We start from the raw sequence: 25,583 nt of genomic DNA, 5'->3' as shown, positions 1-25,583 counted from the left end.
CCTTTGATGGTTTTTTCTACTTCAAGTATGGATATGTATTCCTGACTGCATGCCTGGTCAGTGTTTTTTATCACTGTGCTGTCATCACTGCTTGTTTCATTTAGCAGTTTTTCAAAGTAATTACTCCATACTTCAAGGATATCTTTTTCTCCTGTTTTCATGTCACCTTTATCATCTCTAACTCCTTTTACAGCACTCTTTCCTCTATTCCTAAGCTTCTTCAACAACCTCCAGAATATTTTGCCACCTTCTTGATATTTATTTTCTATATTCTTGCCAAAGTCCTCCCATGAGTTTTGTTTAGCTAGTTTTACACACTGTTTAGCTTTCTTACATTTGTCTTTGTATTCTGTAAGAGTAAAAGCTGACCTATTTGCCAGGAACTTTTGATATGCTTTCTTCTTTTCCTTCACTGCCTCTTTAACTTCCTATGTCCACCAGGGAGTTCTGATTTATTTTATCCTTGCACACAACCTCACCACATGCCTCTCTGGCAGAATCAATCAATGTTTTCTTCAGAGTTTGCCACTGAATCTCCAAGGTTTGATTCCTGTTCTCAAACTCTTTCATTTTCTTTTCAATAATCTTTCTGTATTTTAGTCTACAGTTCACATCTGAGAGCTGCTCAACTTTTATTCGCTTTAAAACTTTCTTACATGTTATTCTTTTCAATATGAAATTCAATTTTATCCTGCTCAAGACTAAATAGTGATCGCTTCCAATTTCAAATCCTCTGTACACTCTGGTGTCCTGCACCAGGGAGAAAACATCACTATCAACAATAACATAGTTAATGAGACTTTTCTTATTCCTATCCTCTTCTCTCTATGTGAATTTGTGCACATTTTTATGTTGGAACATGGTGTTAGTTATAACCAGTCCATGTCCTGAGCAGAAATCCAACAGATATTTGCCATTATTATTAGCTTTGCTCTTTTCTCCAAATTTTCCCAAAATATTTTTATATGTCTCGCAATCATTTCCTACTCTGCTATTTAGATCCCCAACAAGGACCAACTTTTCCTTTTTCATTGTGTCAGTTGCTTTTTCTAAAGCCTCAAAAAATTCCTCCACTTCTACCTTAGTAGAAGCTTCTGTGGGACCATAGGCACAAATAAGTCTCATTGTCCAGTTCCCCATTCTCATATTTGCCCACATTACTCTACTTGAGACTGACTGCCATTCAAGAAGATTAGCCTCATATTTTGTGTTGAATACTATGGCTACTCCTTCTTTTCCTTGATTGTCATTGCCTGAATATAACATTTTGTATTTATTGCTCAGAAAGATCTCACCAGTTTGGTCTTTTTTGTTTCAGTCACCCCTATTATGTCGATCTGGTACTTATCTAATTCCTCAGCTAGCTCCATTTCTTTGGCATTCAGGCTTCTTACGTTGATAGTACCGATCTTTAACTCTGGTGATGTTGAGTTGGGGTTTGTTTTCAGATTTGTTCCAGTAGCTGACTTTTCGCTGTTCGCCCTGGTTCCCTGGCGAAAACAACGGGGGCCTTGTTTAACCGGGCGACGCCCCAGCCGGCATGAAATTTTGTCATGTTGTACCATAATTTTTTATTTTGGTTTAACCAATAAGAATACAATTTGGTCGGCTAAATCCCAAATTGCCAGCCCATCCTCGTTCGTTCTGTATCAAAGTAGATACCCAACAGGGTGCACCACGAGAAGGTGAGGATTGGACATTAGGTCAGAAGCCCTGGTCGGTTCTCCGCATTCCTTTAAAGGCTATGTGGAGGTCTCCTCTCAGTTATACAGCTTTGACCCTTTAGCACCCCTGTTATGAATAAGCTTAACTTAAAGTTTACATATAGACACAAAATATCAAGTGATATTTTGTACCCAATTAGTAGGTGCCTATGAATTCTGAATGAATGAAGATTATGGTTAGCATTTTGTGATTTAGCAAACAATATTGTATTCTTTATGAGCTTAAACCAAAAGACAATGATGGTACAAGATGAAATGTCATACTAGCTGGGATATCACATTTTCAATGTAAACAATGAAAAGTCGATTACTTGGAAAACAGACTCAAACTACTCACCATCATCATAAGAGTACTACTTCTTTTCCATTGAAGTATCAATGGAAAAGAAGTAGAACCTGCAGAAGAATTAAAGTACCAAGTCACCATCATTGGTGTTAATGAAAAAAAAAAAAGACAAAAACAGTTGAGATTCTTCTAAAAAATCAACTACAAGCTCTAACTAGGTAATGATAATCAGGAAAAGTAAGGAGTAACAACAGTATTCCATCTTTCTGAGAAGAACAGAATTTCTGAGAATTCTACTTCTTTTCTGTTGCTGGTGCATATCTTGAATTCTTTTAACTTTTCACAAATTGCATTGGTTCACTGATGAAAACATCAAGAACCCTGTTTACCCAGTTCATGCCACCAGACAACATGACATTTCATTAGTACAATCACTGTCTTTTGATTTAAGCCCATAAAGAAAATAATCAGTATCAGCTATAGCCATGATACTGTTGATCTGTCATTGTGTAGCCATTTCCTTTATTTATTTCATCTGTCTAAAACACGAATTACTTGTTACAAATCTGCCCACTATAGAGTATCATATTCCTATCCACCCATTCCTGAATTCTACCTTTAACCAACTTTTCCAATACTTTAATCTCCACTGTAATTTGCTATTTCTGTCTTGTAATCTCCTTTATATAATGGAACTATCTTATCCTCTTTCTGTCCCCTTGGAACCTTGCCAGTGCTGAACATTAGATTAATGAACTTCATCAGGAACACTTCCTATTCTCTGGCACATTCTCATAGTACATAGCCAAAATGATATCCAGTCCTACTGTTCTATTCACGTTAATAGTTTTCAATATGCTAAGCAATCTCCATTTCATTTGTCTCAATTCTCATATAAGTCTGTCAGATCAGCAGCTGCAAAGTCTCCATCTAAATGATAAACCCTTTCAAAGTGATCACTTAGTAAATCAACTATTTCTTCTGTTTCTGTTACTTTCTTTCCATTAACACTGGTGAAAATTATTCTTTCGTGATTGTAGCAATATAACCAGTTGCCACTGGATATATTGCTATTTGTCCATTTAACTCTCACTTAGTTTATCATCCTGACTCTGAGAATGCAGTCTGATATTAGCTCCCTCAAATGATCCTTGACGATTTACCATGTACTACTGACATTCTTTCCTTGCAGCTTCTTATTCATACCATTGCTTGAAGATTCTTCCTACGTTTATCATAATCACCATCTTTGTAGTTCAGCATATGACTGTGAATTTTACATGTTGAGGCATGTCCAAGAACAAGACTGCATGGTCACTTTCTCCAAATGGAGACAGAATGTCCACCTTGGTTATGGACATATCTGATGCTATTACCAGATTCAGCACTCTCAAACTCCTTGTCCTCTCCATCACATGCTGTGACAGATAATCCATTTCTTTTTGTATACCCCTGGCTTTTAACAGCAACCAACAATATATTTTTGTCCTGTTGGTCTCTGTCTTGCACTAGATAGCATGAACCATTTCCATCAGTCTTAAAATTCTCCTTAATTTCTATTTTTGTTTAATATCTCTCCTCCTGTTTATTCCTTCCCTCTATCTTCCCTGAAAATATCATACCCACTTACATTGTACTACAATAACTATATCATCTTTTGTCAACCAGGCTCATTGATACCAGTAAATTTTGGCCAAATCAAGCTGACCTTTGCCAAAAACTCCTTCCCTTTATTTCAATTTCATTTTAACATCCCCTTGGATCCATAATTACTCTTATGTGATGTAATTACCACCACATTCAGATTCAGAACCTAGGAAACTGTATACCTGGTATTTTGTGACCATTTCTACACTCTCACGCATTTGTCCCAGGAATGGCTAGACACATGCTTGACTGCATCATCCCTAATAATTTATCTGCTTTTGCATCTCTTACCTCTCACCAAACAACACTTTCTCCAACATCTAACCCAAAATCATCCAACAAGACATACAATAAAATGAATATCAGATGCTTGGCATAGAAGGAAGGAGCAGGCATTAGAATTAGTGGTTGTGGTAGGCACAAATGACTTGACTAGCAAGACAAAGAATGTGGAAAGGGATTTGAAGAAGTTTTTGCAGGAAGAGAACAATAATAGTGTCATTGGGAAAGGTTAGTTTGTTGCCCAGATAGGACAATAGTGAACTGAGAAGGAGAGCATATGAATGACAGAATGGCTGAATAGTGTCAGGCAGAGAGTATTCAATTTGTGAATGTATGGAATGAATTCGAAGGAAAATTAGAATACTTCAAAGCTGATGGATTGCATATGAATGGGTTTGGTTTTGGTCATTTGGATCAATTGTTGTTTAATAAGGGTGCATACGAAATTAGTACCACTAAGAGTTGGAGAGAGAGGGTGAGAAGCAGGTTGTGAAAGGACAGGAAGAGGATGGATACAAAAGTGAGGAAGTGATTATAGACGAGAAAAGTGATGCAGTGCAAAATGGTGAGCAGGGCTGGCCTTCTCTATAAAGGGGCCCAGGTGCAAGAAACCTTTTGGGACCCTAAAATATTTTTCAAAGGTAAAAATTAAAGGATTCGAAATAAATGTATTGTAAAACCTCTTACCTGCAAATGATTTTGGCACAGGAAAACAAAAAAAAACAAATTCGAAATATAATACATTTCCGCAAATGTGTACTGACTGTGCCCACTCAATCGTGGAGCTCGGGTGCATTGCACCCATCGTACCCCTGAGATGGCCAGCCCTGATGGTGAGGATCATAAGAATATAAATGAAATTCAGATTAAGGATCAGGGAAATGGGGATGATCAGAATGAAGAGAGAAATGTACTGTAGCAGAGAGAGTAAACAGGGTTTGTATTGATGGGATACCCTCAAAGAATGGAGAATTGTTATGCTCATATAGTAATGTACAGATTATCAGAAATAAAGAGGCTGAGTTTGTGGCATTGATTGAATCAGCATGCCCAAAGATAATTGGGATAAGTGAAACTTGGTTGACTGAGGATGATATAATGTCAGGAATTGAAATGTATTGATGGGATACCCTCAAAGAATGGAGAATTGTTATGCTCATATAGTAATGTACAGATTATCAGAAATAAAGAGGCTGAGTTTGTGGCATTGATTGAATCAGCATGCCCAAAGATAATTGGGATAAGTGAAACTTGGTTGACTGAGGATGATATACTGTCAGGAATTGAAATGGTAGAATACAGAATTTTACGAAAGGATAGGAAAATCAAGAGAGGAGGGGGGGGTATTGTTAATGGTAGCAGAGGAATTGTGTCCTTCAAGAGTCAAAGTGGACAATAGTAGGACATGAAGATTTTGGAGCTGTTTGGTGTAAAGTTGAGATCAATAGAATAGTATGTCTAATAGGCAGCTATAGGCCAGGGAATGGAGAGTATTGATTGTGAACTGTTTAGACAAATGAGTTGGGCAAGTAAAAGGAAGATGATCCTAATGGAAGACTTTAATTATAGGAATGTGGATTGGAAAGAAGAGATAGTGTATAGCAACAAGGAGAATGAATTTGTTGGTAATATTCTTGCAGGATGTTGTTGTGAATGAAGTATCAACACTGCCACCTCTTGGTGAAAATGATCATGAGGTATTGGTTTCAAAGATAGTCAAATAGGAAAAAGTGGTTATCAAGAAAGTCTGTATGTGGAACTATAAGGTGGTATCAGAAGCTTCATAGTCAACTAGCATCAACACATTGGAAAAATTGTATAGAAAAGATGTTCACAATGCATGGGAAATAATAAAGAAGTATGTTACACAAGCAGTGCATAACTGCATATCAAGAGTTAAGCAAATAAATAGAGTAGGAGTGAGATGGATGAATGAACAGCGAAATCAAGCAAGCAGTGTTACAAAAAAAGTTGTTATGGAGGAAATACAAGAGAGTTTGCAGTGAACAGATGCATGAAGAATATAAAGTGTAGGCCAGAAAAGTGACAAGCATGGTTAAAAAAGAAAACGCAGAATATGAGAGGTGATTGGCCAGTCAGGTCAAAGCTAATTCAAGGGAATTTTTCTGTAATGTGCAAAGCAAGAGAAAAAATAATTATGGGAGGTTGCTGTTGGCGAATAGCTACTATGGTAGGAGAGTAACCATAGTAAATGATATGGTGGAATTATTTAATGAACATTTCATCAGTGTCTATCATGGTGGTGTGAATAATGCTGTGCAACATGTAGAAGGGAGGCAAGAATTGGGAGAATTAAAAGTGAAAGAATCGGAAATGTACCAAGTGTTGCTTGGATTAAATGTTAATAAGGCTATGGGAATGGATGACATATCACCATGTATTTTTAATGAATGTGCAAAATGGTTAGCCATGCCCTTGTCCTGGCTATTTAATGAGAGTCTTGCAGTGGATAAAGTTCTTAAGGAGTGGAAAGAAGGCAAAATAATATCTCTCCACAAGCATGGTTTGAGAACACAAGTTTCCAATTATAGACTGGTCTGTATATCTGCAGTTGTGATCAAAGTGTTGGAAAAATTAGTTAGAAATAGAATATAGGATTGATGAACATAGTATTCTCTATGACAGTCAGCATGAGTTTGTGAAGGGTAGGTCTTGTTTTAGCAATCTGCTTATGTTTTGTAATAAGGTGATGAATGTGTTCTTGACTTTGCAAAAGCATTCAATAGATTACCACATGATAAATTGGCACACAAGCTGCAGAGAATAGAAATAGATAGTATATTGGTTACATAGATTGGAGGTTGACTCTCTGAACAATACCAGCAAGTTGTGTATGATGAAGCTGTCTCTTCAAAAAGGAAGGTACCCTGTGATATGCCTCAGGGTTTTGTTCTTGGGCCCCCTACTGTTTAACTTGTTTTTTAATGATATTTCATATGGACTGACTGAGGATCTGCAAATGTTTGCAAATGATGCAAATTTAGATAGATTTATCAGAAGCAGTGCTGATGTTAATTCTCTACAGGAATAGACTTTTAGTTTGGACAAATGAGTGGGGTGAGTTTTAATGTTAATAAATGCAAGGTGTTACACTTTGGGATACAGAGATATAAGGCTACCACTGTATTGGTGGATGAAATTTGGAATTTTGGAGTGATGTGGACAGAAATTCCGAAGGCACATCACACATGTTGCAAAGATTGCACATTGTATTGCTGCTATGATAAAAAGTACATTGACATGTAGGTGGTGGTGGTGCATCTATATAAGGCATTGATCAGACCGCATATGGACTGTTGTGCTCAGATTTGGTCAAATAGTTTTCATTGTGATTTGGAAACACTAGAGTGGGTCAACGATGAATAACCAAAGTGATATCGGGACTCTTCAAGTTAGTTAAGGGGTTCTCTCAGATTAATACAGAAGAAATTATAAAAAGAGTGGATGTTAAGATGGAAAGAACAAGAGGTCATCCCTGGAAGTTATATAAAGATGTGAAGAATGATGTGAGTAGATTTTTTATGTGGAGAGTTTTGTTAGTGAGTGGAATGCATTGCATAAGTGCATTGTTAGTGCAGGTAGTGTAAATAACTTCAAAGCTCATTATGATAGACATGTTGCTGGTTTTGTGGGCCTACCATGGTGAGTCTGGTGACTCCATGGAAGTTACCAGATAATAATAATAATAATAAGATCAAAAGAAAAATCTGAGAATGTGAGATGCTATTAACCCCTGTACCATTGAATATAAAGCTTAGAATTAATCTTTTTGAATTTTTACTTGCTGTGACCAGTCAAATACATAAACAAGTGCACACCAACATGCACAACAGTGGGCACAAGCTCACAAATAATTTGAATTACCAGAATCCAATATAATGCCATGTTTGTTGTCACCATGCTAATCTTTTGGGGTTTGTAAGTTTGATTCTTGATTTTTTTTTCTCCCCACTTGCCGAAGGCCTACATAATTAGGGTGAAACTAGTAGTATTCTTAATAAAAAAATTATCCTATGTTTACAGGTTGTAGTCATATGAACATTTCTATAAATATTTATATATGTACATGAATTTATATATAAAAGTATCTTTTCCAGGGTCTTTATGTCTGCCTTATCTGAAAGAGGCTTATACAATGTCATCACATTTAGATAGCCTGTGTGCTTTAGATAATCAATTTAATTGCTGTATGGTGAACCATGTTGCTAGAAGGGCAAGTATACAGCAAGTAAGCGAAAAATATAATAATGCTTATTTCAAAATTAAAACTTTTTATTTGAAATATTTAAGTTTGTCACATAAAGAATGACAGTAACAAAAATGAAAAATGGTCCATGTAAATAATCATGTTTCTTATATAAGCAAAGTGGATATTAGATCCAGCAAAGACTCTGGCAGCTTATTCCACTCATTCACCACTCTCCAAGTAAAAAACCTAGCTCTAACACCCTTGCTAACCACACTCTTGCCCAGCTTTCATTTATGGGCCCTAGTCCTCCCACCACCAGTCCTATTCTCAAAAATATCTTCTGAATTAATCTTATAGAAACCCTTCAGTAATTTGAATGTCTCAATCATATCACCCCTTTTCTGCCTATCAACCAATTTCTGCAACCCACAAATCTTCAACCTGTTCTTATAAGGTTCATTCCATAGACCTGCTATCATCTTGGTCACTCGTCTCTGGATCCTCTCTACCTCCTCCCCATCAAGAAGAAACCCTGTCGCCCATATCTGGGCACAGTAGTCTAGATGGGGTCTTATCAAGGCTCAATACGGAGGAACAATAACCTGTTTGTCTCTGCTCAGCAACCAAGTGATTTGATGAGCTGATTTAGCCACTTTTGCAATGTGTCCCCTAAACTTCAACTCCCTATCCACCAACACTCCCAAATCCCTGGCCTCGTCAATCTCCTGGAGTATGGTTCCACCAATGTGATATACTGCTGCTAATCTTTTCACCCCAAAATGCATAACCTTACACTTTGCCACATTAAATTGACATCCATTCTCCTTAGACCAGTCCTCCAAACTATCCAAATCATCTTGCAAAATTTTGACGTTATGTGCACTCACTATTGCTCTACCCAACTTTCCAGTATCAGCAAATAAATGAACAATTCCTTTCAGATCCTTTCCTATATCATTAATGAACAAATTGAAAAGTAGTGGTCCAAGAACAGAACCCTGCGGCACACCACTAGTCGCAGGCTGTATTTTGGACTCTACTCCTGAATAAACCACTCTCTGATATCTCTCCATCAACCACCCTCCTATCCATCTCACTAACCCTATATCTATCCCCATATGCTGCAGTTTACTGATTAGAATTCCATGTGTACCTGTCAAAGGCCTTAGCAAAGTCCAGTAGAATCACTGTAAACCCATTACCCTTATCCAGTTCAGCCGTCACTGTGTTATAAAACCTGAGCAAGTTACTGAAGATATGATCTACCCTTCACAAAACCATGCTGTCCCCCATACAGTATCCCATTTTCATCTATCCAATCCTGTATTCTCCTCGATTATTTTCTCCAAGACCTTGACGATTCCTGATATGCTGATCGGTCAGTAATTTACAACAGCAGTCTTGGGACCGCCTTTATGCAGTGAAACTATTTTCCCCTCTTTCCACCCCCTCAGGACTAACCTAGACCCGAGACTCAGATTAAACAAAATGGTCAAGGGCACCGACAATTCTTTAGCTGCTTCACGTACAACACAAGCTGGTATACAATCCAATCCCACAGATGTATTGACATTGAGGTTTTGTAATAGACTATTCACCTCCACTTCATTCACCATAATTCCTGTATAAGCTATTGGTTCATTCATTCTTGCAATGTCACCATCTGGATGATATACTCTTGCAAAGTGCTCGCTCAGTAATTCAACTATATCAACTGATTCGGTTACCTCCCTACCATCGGCATTCTTTAAAATCATTCTACCATATAAATTTTTTCTTTTACTTGCCACATATCGAAAAAACTGTTTGGGATTCTCTTTAGCCTTCATGACTAATGTTCTTTCATAATCCGCTTTTGCTTTTCTTACCACACTCGTTACCTTCTGGCCTGCGCTTTATACCGTTCACGTGCCTGCCAGTCACCTTTCTCCTTAAATTCCCTCCATAGTTGTTTCTTTTTTTGCAGCTCAAGCTTAATGGTGTTATTCATCCATTTAAACCCTACTTGATTTATTATTCAGACTCTAGGTATACAGTTCAGCCATTGCCTCATGCAAACACTTCTTAACCACTTCCCATGCACTATCAACATCCAGCCCTTGCAGTTTTACATGCCATGGCACTGAACCAATCAAACTCTTAAGCTTGTCATACTTACCAACCCGATAATTCCACATGTACCCTGTCTTAATTGTAAATTCCACACCTTTAGCCACCTCCCAAGTCAAGACCCTATGATCACTCTCACCAATTGGTGGCAATGTGGTCATATTAAGTACAGCCAAATTCTCAGATGCAATTACTAGGTCAAGCACTCTCTGACCCCTAATATTTTCCATTACATGCTGTCGCAGATAGTTATCCCTTAATAATCGCATAAAATCCAATTCCTTCCTCCCATGTGTCCTCTTCTCCTCCTTCCAATCAATGTTACCATAGAACATAATAATTATGGGAGATTGAAATTTCCCACAATAATTACCCTCCTTCCACTCATTTCTTCTATTTGCTTATGCATACTACTCCACCATCTATTCCATCACCTGGTCTATAGCAGTACCCAACTGTATATTTTGTTCTGCTAATCTCAATCTCACAAGAATCAAATGTGCTCTTTTCTCTATCCTGCAGTTCCACTTCTATTCTCCTTGGCTGTAGCTCATCAGCTATCATCAATAACAGCAGATGAGTCTTTGACTCCATGAGGTCTTGGGGGTAATAATAATAATAACACCCTTCCCCCATTATATTCTCCCTGTCACTCCTGAACACACCATACCCCTCACATTCTATCCCACTAGCTATATCATCTTCTGTCAGCCATGTTTTGCTAATGCCAATAACCTGTGGCCTGGAAGTGCCAACCAAGGCCAAAAATTCATCCTTCTTGTTCCTAATACTTCTGGCATTAGTATACATGAATTTCAGAAGCCCATTTGTCCTATCCCTATTTTGATGCCCTATACTAACTATCCCATGATTGAACTGCCCACTCAGTCTCCAAAAAGTTAGATAGGGCTAAAATCTGCCTCGCCTACTCCCTGTATATATGGAAATAAAAAGGCATTAGCTGATTTCTTAAAAAGGGAGCCTGTGTAGCTCAGTGGATGTGGCGTTTGTACACCATGGTGCTTGGCCGCACGAAGGAAGACTTGTTTTCGAGTCTAGTCGACGACTAGAGGAAATTTTTCTAAGCCTTTTTTCAACCAGTTCCCAAGTTAGTCGATCTCTGGCACGGGCAAGCGGGTTTTTTCTCCCAGAAACTCGGTTTTTCATCCTGTAAACTCAAGAAAATCGACCATAGAACCCATATTATTTTAGACATTAAATACTAGTGTTAGGAACCATGAGATGGCGGCACCTGTAGAGCCGTCTCTCTTCACTGCGTGCCACTTAATTAGTGATAGCCTTGGGCCAGCTATCTCTGATTGAGTACCAGTGGAGATTGAACTGCCCACTCAGTCTCCAAAAAGTTAGATAGGGCTAAAAATGGCCTCGCCTACTCCCTGTATATATGGGAATAAAACGGCATTAGCTGATTTATTTTTCTGATACTAACTATCCCATTCTGATTTGTTGTCCTTCGTACTGGCTTGGGCATATTACACACATTCATACACTCAACTGTCTCCCTAAAGTCTGCATATCTACTTCCTCTTCCCCTTAATAACTAGTTTCCCTGATTCTGCACTTCCACTTCATTCAACAACATTTTTTCAAGTCTCCATACACCAAATCCATTCAAATGTAAACCATCCATCTTATATAAATCCTTTCACCCATCGAACTCACTCCACACATCCACAAATTCCACACCACTGCTCCTGCATAATCTGCACATAAAGTCATTAGCAATTTTGGTCCTCCTCCTATACTCTTCACTGTCATACCGTGGAAACAGACTCACCATGCTAACTCTCTCTCTCTCTTCTCTTTTGCTACCTCAAGCAATTCCTTCAAATCCTCTCTCATAGCCATTTTGTCTCCTTTCAAATCATTTGTTCCTGCTACCACTATCAATTCTTTCACCCTCTGCTTTTGCATTCAAATTGACTTGCTTACATCCTTAACGTTCGTACCAGATTGGTACGATTTTGTTAAACTCTCATCTATCACACCTCTTACTAATGAATCTCCGTACAACAATCGCTCTTTCATTTTGTTTACACTCACTATCATATTCTTATTCTTCTTATCATACTTTTGCCGTTTATTATTTGGTACGCTTGGTAAACATTTTTGCCAATGCTCCAGCTGCCGATTTGCCCTGTATATTGCTCGGCATAACTGTGAGATCTCACTCATTGCATCTGTCTCATCATTTTTATTATCCATTAATTCATTCATTCGTTCTGTATGTTTATCCTCATTCTCACTTTCAACACTTTCTGGTACTACCTCGCAAATAATATCACTATTCATACCTCGCATATCACTATTTTCTACATTCTCACTTTCAACAATGATATCACGACCTGAAACACTCTTTAAATCCTCGCATTCCTTACACTTTCTGCACACATTCACTCCACTATTGTTGTCTAACCAGACTCCAACCACTCTCCTCATAGCATATATTTTACAAATGGTACGCTGAATAAAATCCTTTAAATTAAAATTTTTAGACAAAGATGGCGACCTGGACGTCATTGTATTCCTCCTTATCAGCGCCATGTGCACAAATAATCGTATCCATCAAATTACTAATTGAAACAACTCAGAAAACACACAAAAATCACCCAGACACACTAAGATATGAAAAGTAAATAATACTACGTAAGATTCAAGCAAATTTACCAATTATTACTTAAAATAATACTTATCTGTTCAGGAGCTCTCTACAAACACTATATAATACTGTTGATTAATATCATTGATTTTTGCAACAGTCATCAGTTAGTATTATTTGTGCATTCATTCAGGTTGTCCTCAGTTGCATCACTGATGCATATGAATTTGTTGAATATGATTTCATATTCAATTTGCAGAATCTAGTGAACAGGAGAAGGAAAGGGGAGGGACAGAAGATATGATTGAAACAACTTATCAATTACCAGATTAATGTGGATTAGGTGTTTCCTAGAATAAAGAAAACCTACTCCTCATTCACTCTCTGGTGTAACCAGAGAGTGAATGAGGAGTAGGTTTTGCACGAAAAGTGGTAACTGATTGGAATGCATTGTCTGGTTGTTGTGAGTATGAACACAGTAATTGCATTTAAAACACAGTATGATCAGCTGTGTGAGTGACTGTGGGACCTCCCAACAAATGAATCTTTGACTCCGTTTAGGTTTGATAATGATGATAAATCTTAGTAAGGATTCCATATACAGTACAATCACAGTGTTTAATTCCTCCACCATCACCAAATAAAAAAATGATGTAGACCTTTCACTAATTTAGTTATGTGTGATGTAACCATTGTACTTTTTTTTCCAGTGTTTGTAGTATTTACCTTTATAATTTCATTTGAGGAATGGGGGTCACAGTAATTGTTGATTTTGGGTTTACACAATAGGTTTCTTAACTCCAAGATTTTATTTTTATTATGTATTATTTTCCAGATGTCTCCAAAGTCGGAAGACTCAATGAAGAAAGTCAGACACTCTTAGACCACATTATCTGTCATACCTTGCCTTGAAAACATTCAATGTTGAAGTGCTCACAACCCACTCTGGCAGAACATTCCATTAAGTCACTACTTGACATGCACAAAATCTCTTGAAGTGAAAAGGAGATTTTGTGCATGTCAAGCATCTTCTTTTCACTTCCTTAACTGATCTTCATGCAGTTTCCAGAAATAACCTCTCATTCTCTCTTTCTCACTACCTAATTATTATTCTGTACAATAATTCCTGCATATCTACTTTAAAAGGTTCCTCTCACCAACTTTGTTTCAGTCATATAATCTTTTCTCTTCCTTTCTGCAGTGCTCCGCAAACTACATTTTCTTAATCTGTACTCGTATTGTAACATTCCAGTCATGAGAAAGTTTTAGTTACTTACCTCTGTTCTCTCTCCATTTTTTTCCTTATTGCCCAGATATCTAGACAACCAGAGACTTATTATTATATGGACACACTCCATGGAGTTCAAAGACTCATCATGGAACACCCTAACTATACGATATCTGTCATACATGGAGAAAGTTTTTTTTCACTTGGTTGAAATTATATTCAACTTGCCAAGAAAGTATATTCTTGTTTTTTCCTTTATCCAAGTGTAAGCAAAGTTTACATGTGAAGTATCACTGCTGGGCTGCTTGTATAGAGACTAATGACTTCACATTAATTGCCTTTTTATTCCATAATGCTTAGCATTATACATGTCTGAAAGGGTGTGTGTGTGTGTGTGTGTGTGTGTGCTTTGCATTATGGGAAGTGCCACTACCCAGATTGGTTTCAACTTTTCTGAGGGACTGTTAAAGTGCAAGAGTACTTCTCCAAAAACTCTGAGTGATCTACAAGTTCACTGCAAATTTCACTGAGTGACCCTAAAGAAACTATAAATTCATTACTCCTGACCTGAATTCCTCCAGGACAGGAACTCAGCATTGGCTCCACTGAATGATAGGAAAAAACCCATCACTGAGCAGAACCGCTCTACTCCCGAGGAATCAAGTGAGCCCGAAGACGAACATTATTAAACACCATCAGTGGGAACCAGACACAGAGGAGATGCCAGAATTGGAGTAATGAAGAAGTCATATGTTTCGACACAGGTATTGAAAAGGTGTATCAACTTATTATTAAAATACTGTAGATTAGAGATAGATGTACAAAGATTTTTTTTTCACTTGGTTATAAAATAAATTAAATTTGCCAAGAAATTATATTCTTATTTTATTCTTTATCCAAATGTAACAAACAAAGTTTGCATGTGAAGTATCTTCATTTAGTATTCCATTATGCAAAGCACACTATATAAAGGAACCGAAGATGGAAACATGCTTAGATAATGATCAGAGAAATGATCTTAGGATTACTTCTGCCTTCCTCTTCTCAATGTGGTAACCAACCTATCAATCCTGAAACAGCTAGAGAATTGAGTTTCATCAAAACTGGTTCATTCAATCTTGATGAAACTCCATATTTAAGATTTTTGCGGGGGAAAACTGGCGAGCAGTTTTAATGTTTATTAAAATCAGAATAACAATAACTAAAATTTTATATGAGAACTAACATGCAGTTTTTTGCACTCACAACCTCTAAAGGCAATCCATTCCAGTCACGTACTACTCTGAGAGAAAAATCTAGCTCTCACTCCTCTTCTTACTGCATTCATCCTCACCTTCCATGGATGCTCTCCATTCTCTCCCCACCCTGGATAAAATGAAAAATTCCATTCAAGGTTCATTTCAACATTGCAATTATCCTCTGAGTTGTATCTGCATTTGCTATAATTATCTTGAACTTCAACTTCCTATCCACTAAAACTCCTAGAGTCCTAGTCTGATCAGTTTCTTTTAGCATAATCTCACCAGTATAACGTAACATAACACGGGATATCTCATTACACCAGAGTGTATAACTTGACATTTGCTTACATTAAATTGATAGCCATTTTCACATGCCCACAATTTTAGCATATTCAAATCATTCTGCAAGTACTGCATTTCTGACCTATCTGTATTTGCATCATCAGCAAACATCTGTATGCCATCTGTCAAATCCTTCCCAATGTCATTAATGTAAAGACTGGTGTAATAACAATGGACCGATCTCTGTGAATCTGCAAGATTTAAGGTTACTAGTCACTCAGTCATCCATGCTAATATTTTATAATCAGATACTTTATTCTTCAATTTATTATTATTAGTATTATCTGATATTTTTATGCCACCATTATTATTAAGATTAGGATGGTTAATCAAAATTTCACAGGTTTCTTTAAATTTCCATTCATACCAAATTTTTGTATGATGTAACGAACCTGTGAAATTTTGATTAACCATCCTAATCTTAATAATAATGGTGGTATAAAAATCCCAAGAATTTGGATGGCACATCTTCACTCCACTTTATTCTTCAAGTTTTCTGCCAAACCCAGACTTTAGGACTTTAAGCAATTATTTCAGCTTTTATTGGCCACCATCCACATTGATTTGTTTTAATTTATATGAATACTTATATGAGTAACTTTTGTGTGAACATGTTTCTCTTTAGCTTAATTTATTTTTATAATCAAATAGATAATAAAAGACGGGCACGTGGCGGTGAATTTGAGCTGTGCAGAAGAAAGTGATTTTTAATCGGTGAATAGTCCGTTTTTTTCCCGTTTTTATACGTTTTTGAGTGCTGAATTGTTTCTCTGAATACGAGTGTACTTCAGTGGTTGTTTTTCGGAAGTTAGTTGCTGTCGCGATATAATATATGTTGGTACCGTCAGAATCGAACGCGTAACGGTGGAAGACAAAACGAAGCTAAGTTACTTTGTATTTAGTTATATTTCATTTTATTTAATTATATTAGTACTTAAATGTTCTGATGTTTGTACTTTTTTCCCCTCTTATTTATTAATTGAATAATTATTAAGGATTACGCTACTCGGCAGTAAGGAATGATGGTGGATTCAGCAGCAGTCGCAAGTGACGTAACGCCAAGTCCTCCGCCATTTAAGAACTCGATTATTAGCAATATCATAAGGGACTTTGTGGCATGCAGTACTTGCGGCATGTATGCTTCTAAGGAATTACATATGTGGTTTGTTAAAGAGAGTGGAGAGCGTATGTGCGCAAAATGCAGGCAGTTGGAGGAAATAACTACATTAGATATATCGATATCCGACTTTGTTGCTCCAGGAACGGAGAATGAATGTAGGAAGACGAGTAGTATGATAGGAGAGAATGAGAAAATAATGGTTGATAGTGTGGAAGGTGTGAGTGACTGTGGAAGTTTAGGAGATGGTTTTGTTTGGGAGAGTGAATTTAGATTAAGAGTGACTGACCTGCAGCGGGAGATAGATGAGTTGAAAGAGGAGGTGGAATGTCTAGTGAATGAGAGCAGAAGTATGAAAGATAAGATTAGGAGAATGGAAGAGATGAATGCAAGGCGAATCAGAGTAGGAGAGAGAGAGAATTTAAGGAGTATGAGTGAGAGGTATGGGGGTGCTAGAAGAGGAGAGATTGGAAACAGTAGAAGAGAAGGAATGAGAGAGAGGTATGGGAATGCTAGCAGACGAGAGGATGAAAACAGTAGGAGAGACGGAATGAGAGAGAGATATGGAAGTGCTAGAAGAGGAGAGAATGGAAACGGTAGGAGAGATGGAATGAGAGAGAGGTATGGGAATGCTAGAAGACGAGCGGATGGAAACAGTAGTAGGAGAGACAGAATGAGAGAGGGATATGGAAGTGCTAGAAGTGGAGAAAATGGAAACAGTAGGAGAGAGGGAATGAGAGAGATGTATGGGAGTGCTAGAAGAGGAGAGAATGGAAACAGTAGAAGAGAGAGGTATGGGAATGAAAGAAGAGGAGAGAATGGAAACAATAGGAGCGATGGAATGGTAAGAGGTATAATGTATGGTGACTCAATGATCCGTGGTGTTCAGGATAGGATGCGTGAGGAGTGTTTGCCAGGAGGAACAATAGAAAGGGTGGCTATGGCAATTAAGAGAAGTGAAAGGGTGGATGAGATGATTGTGATGGTAGGAACGAATGACTTGAGTGGTAATGTAAGTCGGGCAGCGAGAGATATGAGATTTTTGCTTGAGACTGTACGGAAGAAGACAGAGAGAGGAAAAATAGTGTGCGTGTTGCCTAGGTATGATAATGATGAGCTGAGCAGAAGAGCGGTGATATTGAATGGCATAATAGCGAGAATGTGTGACAAGAGAGGACTGGTATATGTGGATGCTTGGAGTGCGTTTGAGGAAAGAGAGGAGTTGTTTGCGAGAGACCGTTTGCATTTGAATGAGGAAGGACGTAGGCATCTGGAGAGATTGCTGTTATGAACGAGTCAGTATGTCCCAGGGAGGATGATAGCAGGGGTGGCCTCTTGTGGGAATGGATACTTGGGAGAAGGGAGACAATGTCAGGTAAGACTGAGCCCAGTGGAGTCTAGAAGGGATAATGCTGGGTATAGAAACAATGGCATTTATATGCTGTATACTAATGCCAGGAGTATCCGGAATAAGGGAGAGGAATTGGTGGCGCAGATAGCATCAGCCTGGCCAAAAATTATTGCGATCACTGAGATGTGGTTGACAGAATTGGATATAAAAACAGGAATAGAAGTCACTGGGTATAGCATTTTTCGCCAGGATAGGAGGGGAAAGCGTGGTGGTGGGGTGCTGCTTATGATAAGTGATGACCTATGTCCTCTAAGAGTGGAGAATTTGGAAGGTAGTGAGACAAATGATTTTGAGAGCGTATGGTGTGAGGTAGAGGTAGGCAAGACAGGATATTTAGTGGGGTGTTGCTACAGACCCAGGAGCACAGAGGATGGGGACCAGGAGATGTTTAGACAGCTAAGTTTGGCAAGTGCAAGAAGAATGATTGTTATGGGAGATTTTAACTTCAGTAGTATAAATTGGAGAGAGGAAGATGCATGTAACAATAGGGGAATGGAATTTTTGGAATTCTTGAGGGACAAATGTCTTAGGCAACATGTAACAGAGGGAACAAGAGGTTCAAAAATTTTGGATTTGGTTATAGCATCAGAAGAGTTGATAATAACTGAGTTGACGTCTCTCCCACCAGTTGGAGAGAGTGACCATATGGTTTTGACTTGGAAAATGAATAGACATGCAGGAGTATCAAAGAGACGGGAACTTATGTGGAATTATAAGGCAGGTGATTATAATAGTCTTAGACGTCAACTTCGGGAAGTTTCATGGAGGGAGGAATTGGAAGGCCGGGATATCACCAGTGCGTGGGAAATTGTGAAAGAATATTTGTTATCAGCAATGGTAAGTTGTATACCACGAGTGAAGAAGAGGGCGCAATTTGGAGTAAAGTGGATGACAAACAATATTAAATAGGAATTGCATGCGAAAAAGAGGCTATGGAAGAGATATAATGAGACAGGTGATGAGATGCATGAGGAATATAAGACACAGGCCAGAAGAGTGACTCGTGTGGTAAGGAAAGCGAAACTGGAATATGAGAGGAGATTGGCCCTAAGATCCAAAGAAAATCCTAGGGAATTTTTTAGCTATGTGGCCAGTAGGAGGAGAAATGACTGTGGAAGAATGATATTGTGGGATAAAAATGGGAATAGAGTGACTGATGCAGAGGACATAGTGGAATTGTTCAATGAACACTTTATTGGAGTATTTCATCCTAGAGGAGTCAGTTTTAATGCTAGAGGGATAGGACTGGTACGAGGTCTGGAGGTACAGGAGGAGAGTGTGTTTCAGATACTGAGTACTCTGGATGTCAGTAAAGCTGTGGGACTGGATGGTATTTCGCCACGAGTTTTGAGAGAATGTGCTAGGGAATTGACAATACCTTTAACGTGGCTTTTCAATGAAAGTCTGGCTTTGGCAAAGGTGCCCAGGGAATGGAAGGAAGGTAAGATAGTGCCATTGCATAAGGGTGGTAACAGACTGGAAGTGTCTAATTATAGGCCAGTCTGTGTGTCATCAGTAGTTGTTAAGATCTTGGAGAAAGTAGTGAGGGACCGTGTACAGCATTGGGCAGATGAGGGTAATGTTATCTGTGAGAATCAACATGGATTTGTGAAAGGACGCTCTTGTTTTAGCAATATGCTAGCCTTTTATAATAAAGTTACAAGAGCATTAGATGAGGGAAAGGCATATACTGCAATTTTCTTAGACTTGGCGAAGGCATTTGACAGGGTGCCACATGATAAGCTGATATTTAAGTTGCAGCACATGGGTCTGGATGTCAGATTGGTCAACTGGATTCAGGATTGGCTGTCTGATAGGTATCAGAGAGTTGTGTATGGTGGAGCAGTTTCCAGGAGGCAGAGGGTTACAAGTGGGGTCCCACAGGGCTCAGTACTAGGACCTATATTGTTTAACCTTTATATCAATGACATAGCCAGTGGATTGCAGGGGGATATTCAGTTGTTTGCGGATGATGCGAAGCTTGGAAGGATTATTAGTAATAGTGCAGATGTGGTAGCCCTGCAAGAGGATTTAAATAAGCTAGATAGATGGGCAAATGAATGGGGGTGTCAGTTTAATGCAGCAAAATGTAAGGTCTTGAGGTTTGGGAAACATCGATGGGATGCTGCATACTCTATGGGAGGAGTTATACTGGAGGAAGTAGGGGAGACAAGAGATCTGGGGTTGATGATTGATAGAAACCTGAAGTTTAGGGGACATATTGCAAAGGTGGTGAAGGTAACACAGAGGATTGCTGCTATTATGAGAAGGACACTGACCTGCAGAGATAAGAGGGTTATCATTCCGTTGTATAAGTCTCTGATCAGACCACACTTGGACTATTGTTCTCAGATTTGGTCCCCAGGATTTGAATGGGATAAATTAACCGTGGAAAGGATACAAAGACGGATGACAAAGATGGTTTCAGGACTGTACAAGGATAGTTATGAGGATCGGCTGAGAGAATGTGGACTGCAGAGTTTGGTGGATAGAAGAAGGAGAGGTGATATGATTGAGACTTTTAAACTGTTGAGAGGTGGTTACAGGGTTGACACTGGGGAGTTCTTTCGCTTGGTTGATCAGCGGGAAGGAGTGATGACAAGAGGCCATCCCTGGAAGTTACGAAAGGAAACTGTGAGCAAGAGGGTAAGGAGTGGTTTCTTTGTGTGGAGGGTGGTTGAGCCGTGGAATGCATTGCCTGATGGAGTGGTGGGAGCGAGAACGGTCAGTGGGTTTAAGGAGTGGTATGATAAACTTTGTGTTTCTCAGGGGGGGACTTCCCCTCGATGAGTCTTGACAGACTTTATGTCTTAGAAAGGACCTCCCTCGATGAGTCTTTTGACTCCTTGGAGGCCTGAATAATAATAATAATAATAATAATAATAACAGGATTCTAGCTTTGCAGTAAGTTTTTTTTTTTTTCCCCATCAGAGATCAGGCCAATAGTTTTAACAGTTGGTTGACCAAATCAATGTAACTTTAACATACCATTTAGATTGTATTTCAGCTTGTTTCTTCGTATATATGTGTTTGCTCCAAATGATGACCTTCATGTGAAAGTTGAAATGTCAAATGATTATTTTGGTTTATATTAAACTTAAGTTTTACTCTAACACGGTAGTTGTTTCTACAATTTTTATGATGAATTCTGATCACCGTTAACCATGAAGGAAAGGATGATAAAGATGAATGGTTTTCATCTTGGTTATGCAGCTGGTGAAGAGGTGGAAATGTGTGCTTTGGGTTTGGACCTTTTGTCCAAGGAGGAAAAAGAGAAAATTCTTGACCTTGTGTAGAACTTTTGTTAAAAATAAAAAATTGAATATTTTATTACATATCTAATTATAAGAATAGACCAGGTGATAATTTGTTATTCTATATACAAATGCATCAGAAACAAAGGGGTGAGTTCATTGTTTTATTGAATTCCTTGTGGTCTAAAATTGCTGGCATTAGTGAAACCTGGTTTTCAGAATCAGATCTTGTAACTGGGATTGAGCGTAAATTATTATTATTATTATTATGTGACACCTCCAGGGAGTCCAAAGACTCATCGAGGGAGAATGTGCCAACAGCATCGAACGATTGATCTCCTTCCAACTACTAACCGCGCTCAAACTTGCTTAACTTTTTGCGTGAGCCATTAGTAGCAGAGGCTCTACCAATCGACCAACCTTTGCTGGCTAAAGGGTGTACTATTTTTAGAAATGGTAGAAGGGGATGGGGGAGAGTACTTCTAATGATATTAGACATTTTAAGTCCATTTAAGATAGAAATGCAAGAAAACAATGATGGTAATAATGTCCTATATAGCAATGAGTTTGAGGCTATCTGGTGTGAAATGGAGGCTAACAGAATGAAATATATGGTGGGGTGTTGTTACAGATTCGGCAGCTCAATTGCAGAGAACAATGAAATGCATTGCCATTTCAGCTATGAGTACTAAATGAGTGATCATTATGGGTGACTTTAATTACACTGGCCAACAAAAAAAATTTTTTTTTTCCTGCTGATTATGATCTGACACTTGTTTTTTACTAATTTGGGTGCGCTGATTTCAAATATCAAACCCATTTTTCTCTACCACGTCAGGTTTTTCCTCTATGGCATTTTCTTTTTGCTAATTTGTAAGTTTTTGATAGTTTTAAGGAGGCAGTACTATTTAGAGGATCAAAAAAATCGATTTTTTAATATTATTTTCTGAAAGTATGTACTATTAAAAATCTGTTCCTAACTTTTTATCAAGAAATTCGAAAAATTCCCGAAGATATAGCCTATTATTCAAAGTGGTGCGCAGATCAGAATCGGAGCGCTCACCGCTCTCGCTTGTTAGTAAACGAATAAATGCGTAAGAACCTGCAACGGCACGTACTGGCACTTTGAATGCGAGAGAGGCCAATAACCGACCTAATACATTTAGGTGATGAAAAGTAGGCTATGACAACTGCCTAAAACAAATGAATGCTATATGCATCATAGCGGACAAAGAACGATCGAAATCATTCGATCGTTAATCGATCGTGAAAGTATGATGAGCGCTTATAACATTTCAATAAAGTCTCTGGTTTTTTTTGTCTTGTTAATTGCATGTTAGTCGGCAGTGAAGAAAATACATCATGTCTACTACTCGAAATTGTGTCAATAGTGTAGATTCCTTCTGCTACATTTGTGGCAGTTTTACTGTTCCCAGTCAGAGGACAAATATCACTGATTTCATTAAGAAAGTCTACTTTGTATACTTTGATGTAAAAATTGCAGATCAGGACAAGTCATGGGCTCCAAATAAAGTGTGTAAGTCATGTGTAGAAAATTTACGACAGTGGAGCAAGAGAAAACGCCAAAAATTAGCTTTTGGCATTCCGATGATTTGGAGTGAACCGAAAAATCACGTGGATGATTGCTATTTTTGTTTAGTTCAGACTTCTGGTTATAATAAGAAGAATAAGAAAAAAATTGTGTATCCAAATCTCGACTCAGCAATTCGGCCAGTTGTTCATTCCAATGAAATAGTCGTGCCAATTTATAAAGGACTTCCTTTACTTGAGAATGGGCATGATCGGGATATGCCAGATGTTCTTGAGGAGCAAGACCCGGATGTTGATTTAGACAATGAAAATTTAATTTCTAGTTCTGGATTGCAACGTTTTACTCAAGCGGAATTGAATGACTTAGTAAGAGATTTGGGCCTATTAAAGGAATCATCGGAATTGTTAGCTTCAAGATTAAATGAAAAAAACTTACTGGAGCAAGATACGAAGATAACTTTTTATCGTAGCAGGGAAAGTAATCTTGTACAATATTTTAAACACGAGTGTAGGTTTGGTTACTGTAACAATATGTCAGGTTTACTAACTGAAATGAGTGTTGTACAATATCATCCAAACGAGTGGCGTTTATATATCGACAGTTCAAGCAGAAGTCTCAAGTGTGTCTTACTATACAATGGGAATGTATATGGCTCAATTCCTATTGGCTATTCAGTCCACTTAAAGGAAACATATGAGGACATTAAAAAGGTTCTGAAGTTATTAAAATATACAGACCATAACTGGGTCATCTGTGTGGATCTTAAAATGGTGAACTTTTTACTTGGCTTTCAAAGAGGATATACAAAGTTTCTGTGTTTTCTATGCTTCTGGGATAGTCGAGCTAGAAACCAACACTGGAGGCAGAAACATTGGCCTCTTAGAATATCCTTAGTTGTTGGAGAACAGAATGTTATAAATCAACCTTAATCGACAGAGAAAAAATCATTTTTCCACCTCTACACATCAAACTAGGTCTTATGAAGCAGTATGTTAAAGCTTTCGATTTACAAGGTGACTGTTTCCAATACATATGTGAAACATTTCCACGACTTAGTTATGAAAAAATTAAAGCCGGTGTATTTGATGGACCGCAAATTAGAACTTTAATGAGAGACCCAAATTTCATCAACTCTATGAACGAAATTGATAATTTCGTTCATAGAGTTGATAAAGTTGAACCGAGAATTTAGGTGCTGTAAGCGATGAACGAGGCGAAAGATTTCATCAAGACTTAAAAACTATGGAAGATCGGTACCAAGGAAGATGGGATTCTCACATGATGGCCGACTACTGTTGGAGTATTCAAAGGGATTGCCAAAACAGAACACACAGCAGAAATTGCTACAAACAAAAATTTATTCCCTGAAACTCTTGTGTAAGTAAAATTGTTATTTTTTTTATAAATATTCTTGTAATTTTTAATGAATATTGTTAAGTAGTTATGTATCTAATTATCGGCCTCTCTCGCATTCAAAGCGCCAGTACGTGCCGTTGCAGGTTCTTACTCATTTATTCATTTACTAACAAGCGAGAGTGGTGAGTGCTCCGATTCTGATCTGTACACCGCTTTGAATAATACGCTATATCTTTGGGAATTTTTCGAATTTCTTGATAAAAAGTTAGGAACAGATTTTTAAAAGTACATACTTTCAGAAAAGAATATTAAAAAAGCGATTTTTTTGATCCTCTAAATAGTACTGCCTCCTTAAAACTATCAAAAACTTACAAATTAGCAAAAAGAAAATGCCATAGAGGAAAAACCTGACGTGATAGAGAAAAATGGGTTTGATATTTGAAATCAGCGCACCCAAATTAGTAAAAAACAAGTGTCAGATCATAATCAGCAGAAATTGTGTTGGACTGTGTTATCCAAACATTGATTGGGTAGACTAGAAATCTCCTGATAAGAATGAAAAATAATTTTATTGAATTGTTGCGAGACAACTTTCTCAAGCAGCAGATGAAAGAACTCGAGGTGAAAGAGTGTTAGATTTGTTCATAGCATCAGAAGGGATTTCTTAAGAATATAACCATTTTACTGCCAGTTGGTGACAGTGATCATGCCATGCTTTCTTGGGAAGTATCTAATTATATCGATGTTCCTATCAGAACAGGTTATATGCTGAGCTATAAAAGCTGTAAATTATGATCAACTTAAGAGAATACTATCTTGGGTCCCATGGTATCAGTTACTGAATGGGAAAAAAACAGAAATGGATGGAAATTTATAAAAAGTGCTTAAATGAGGCAATATATGAATGTATCCCTAGAATTCGAATAATAAATAGGGTGGGAGTGAAATGGATGTGCAACCTTATGTAAGAGATCCATTAGAAGATGATGTGGAAAGAATATTGTGAGAATAAGAGTGAGAGGAGTTATGAAATATATAAGGCACAAGCCAGAAAAGCAAACCAGTTATGCAGAAAGCTAAATCAGACTATGAAAACAAATGTAAGGTGGTGGTGTACTTCAGGGTTCAGTTCTTAGGCCATTGTTGTTCAGTCTATACATTAATCACATAAGAGAGAGTCTAACAGGAGATATGCAGTAGTTTG

At 37.9% G+C, this 25,583-nt stretch overlaps 1 protein-coding gene across 7 annotated transcripts in view; it reads left to right on the top strand.

Moving 5' to 3' along the window:
• Positions 1-25,583, top strand: part of LOC150109403 (uncharacterized) — a 150,332-nt gene that overhangs the window by 43,035 nt on the left and 81,714 nt on the right. For all 7 annotated transcript variants that reach the window (XM_090412926.1, XM_090412934.1, XM_090412919.1 and 4 more), the window contains exon 4: positions 8,058-8,188. In XM_090412926.1, the coding sequence (XP_090269052.1) occupies positions 8,058-8,188 (131 nt within the window). The remainder of the gene's footprint in view (positions 1-8,057; positions 8,189-25,583) is intronic.

The sequence above is a fragment of the Typopeltis vanoorti genome, chromosome 2 (assembly GCF_054136105.1).
Source record: "Typopeltis vanoorti isolate ZY-2024b chromosome 2, IOZ_Tvanoo_1.0, whole genome shotgun sequence".
In the NCBI taxonomy this organism is placed as follows: Eukaryota; Metazoa; Arthropoda; class Arachnida; order Uropygi; family Thelyphonidae; genus Typopeltis; species Typopeltis vanoorti.
The sequence above is the reverse complement of the archived record's forward strand: the minus strand, read 5'-3'. Positions and strand labels throughout refer to the sequence as shown.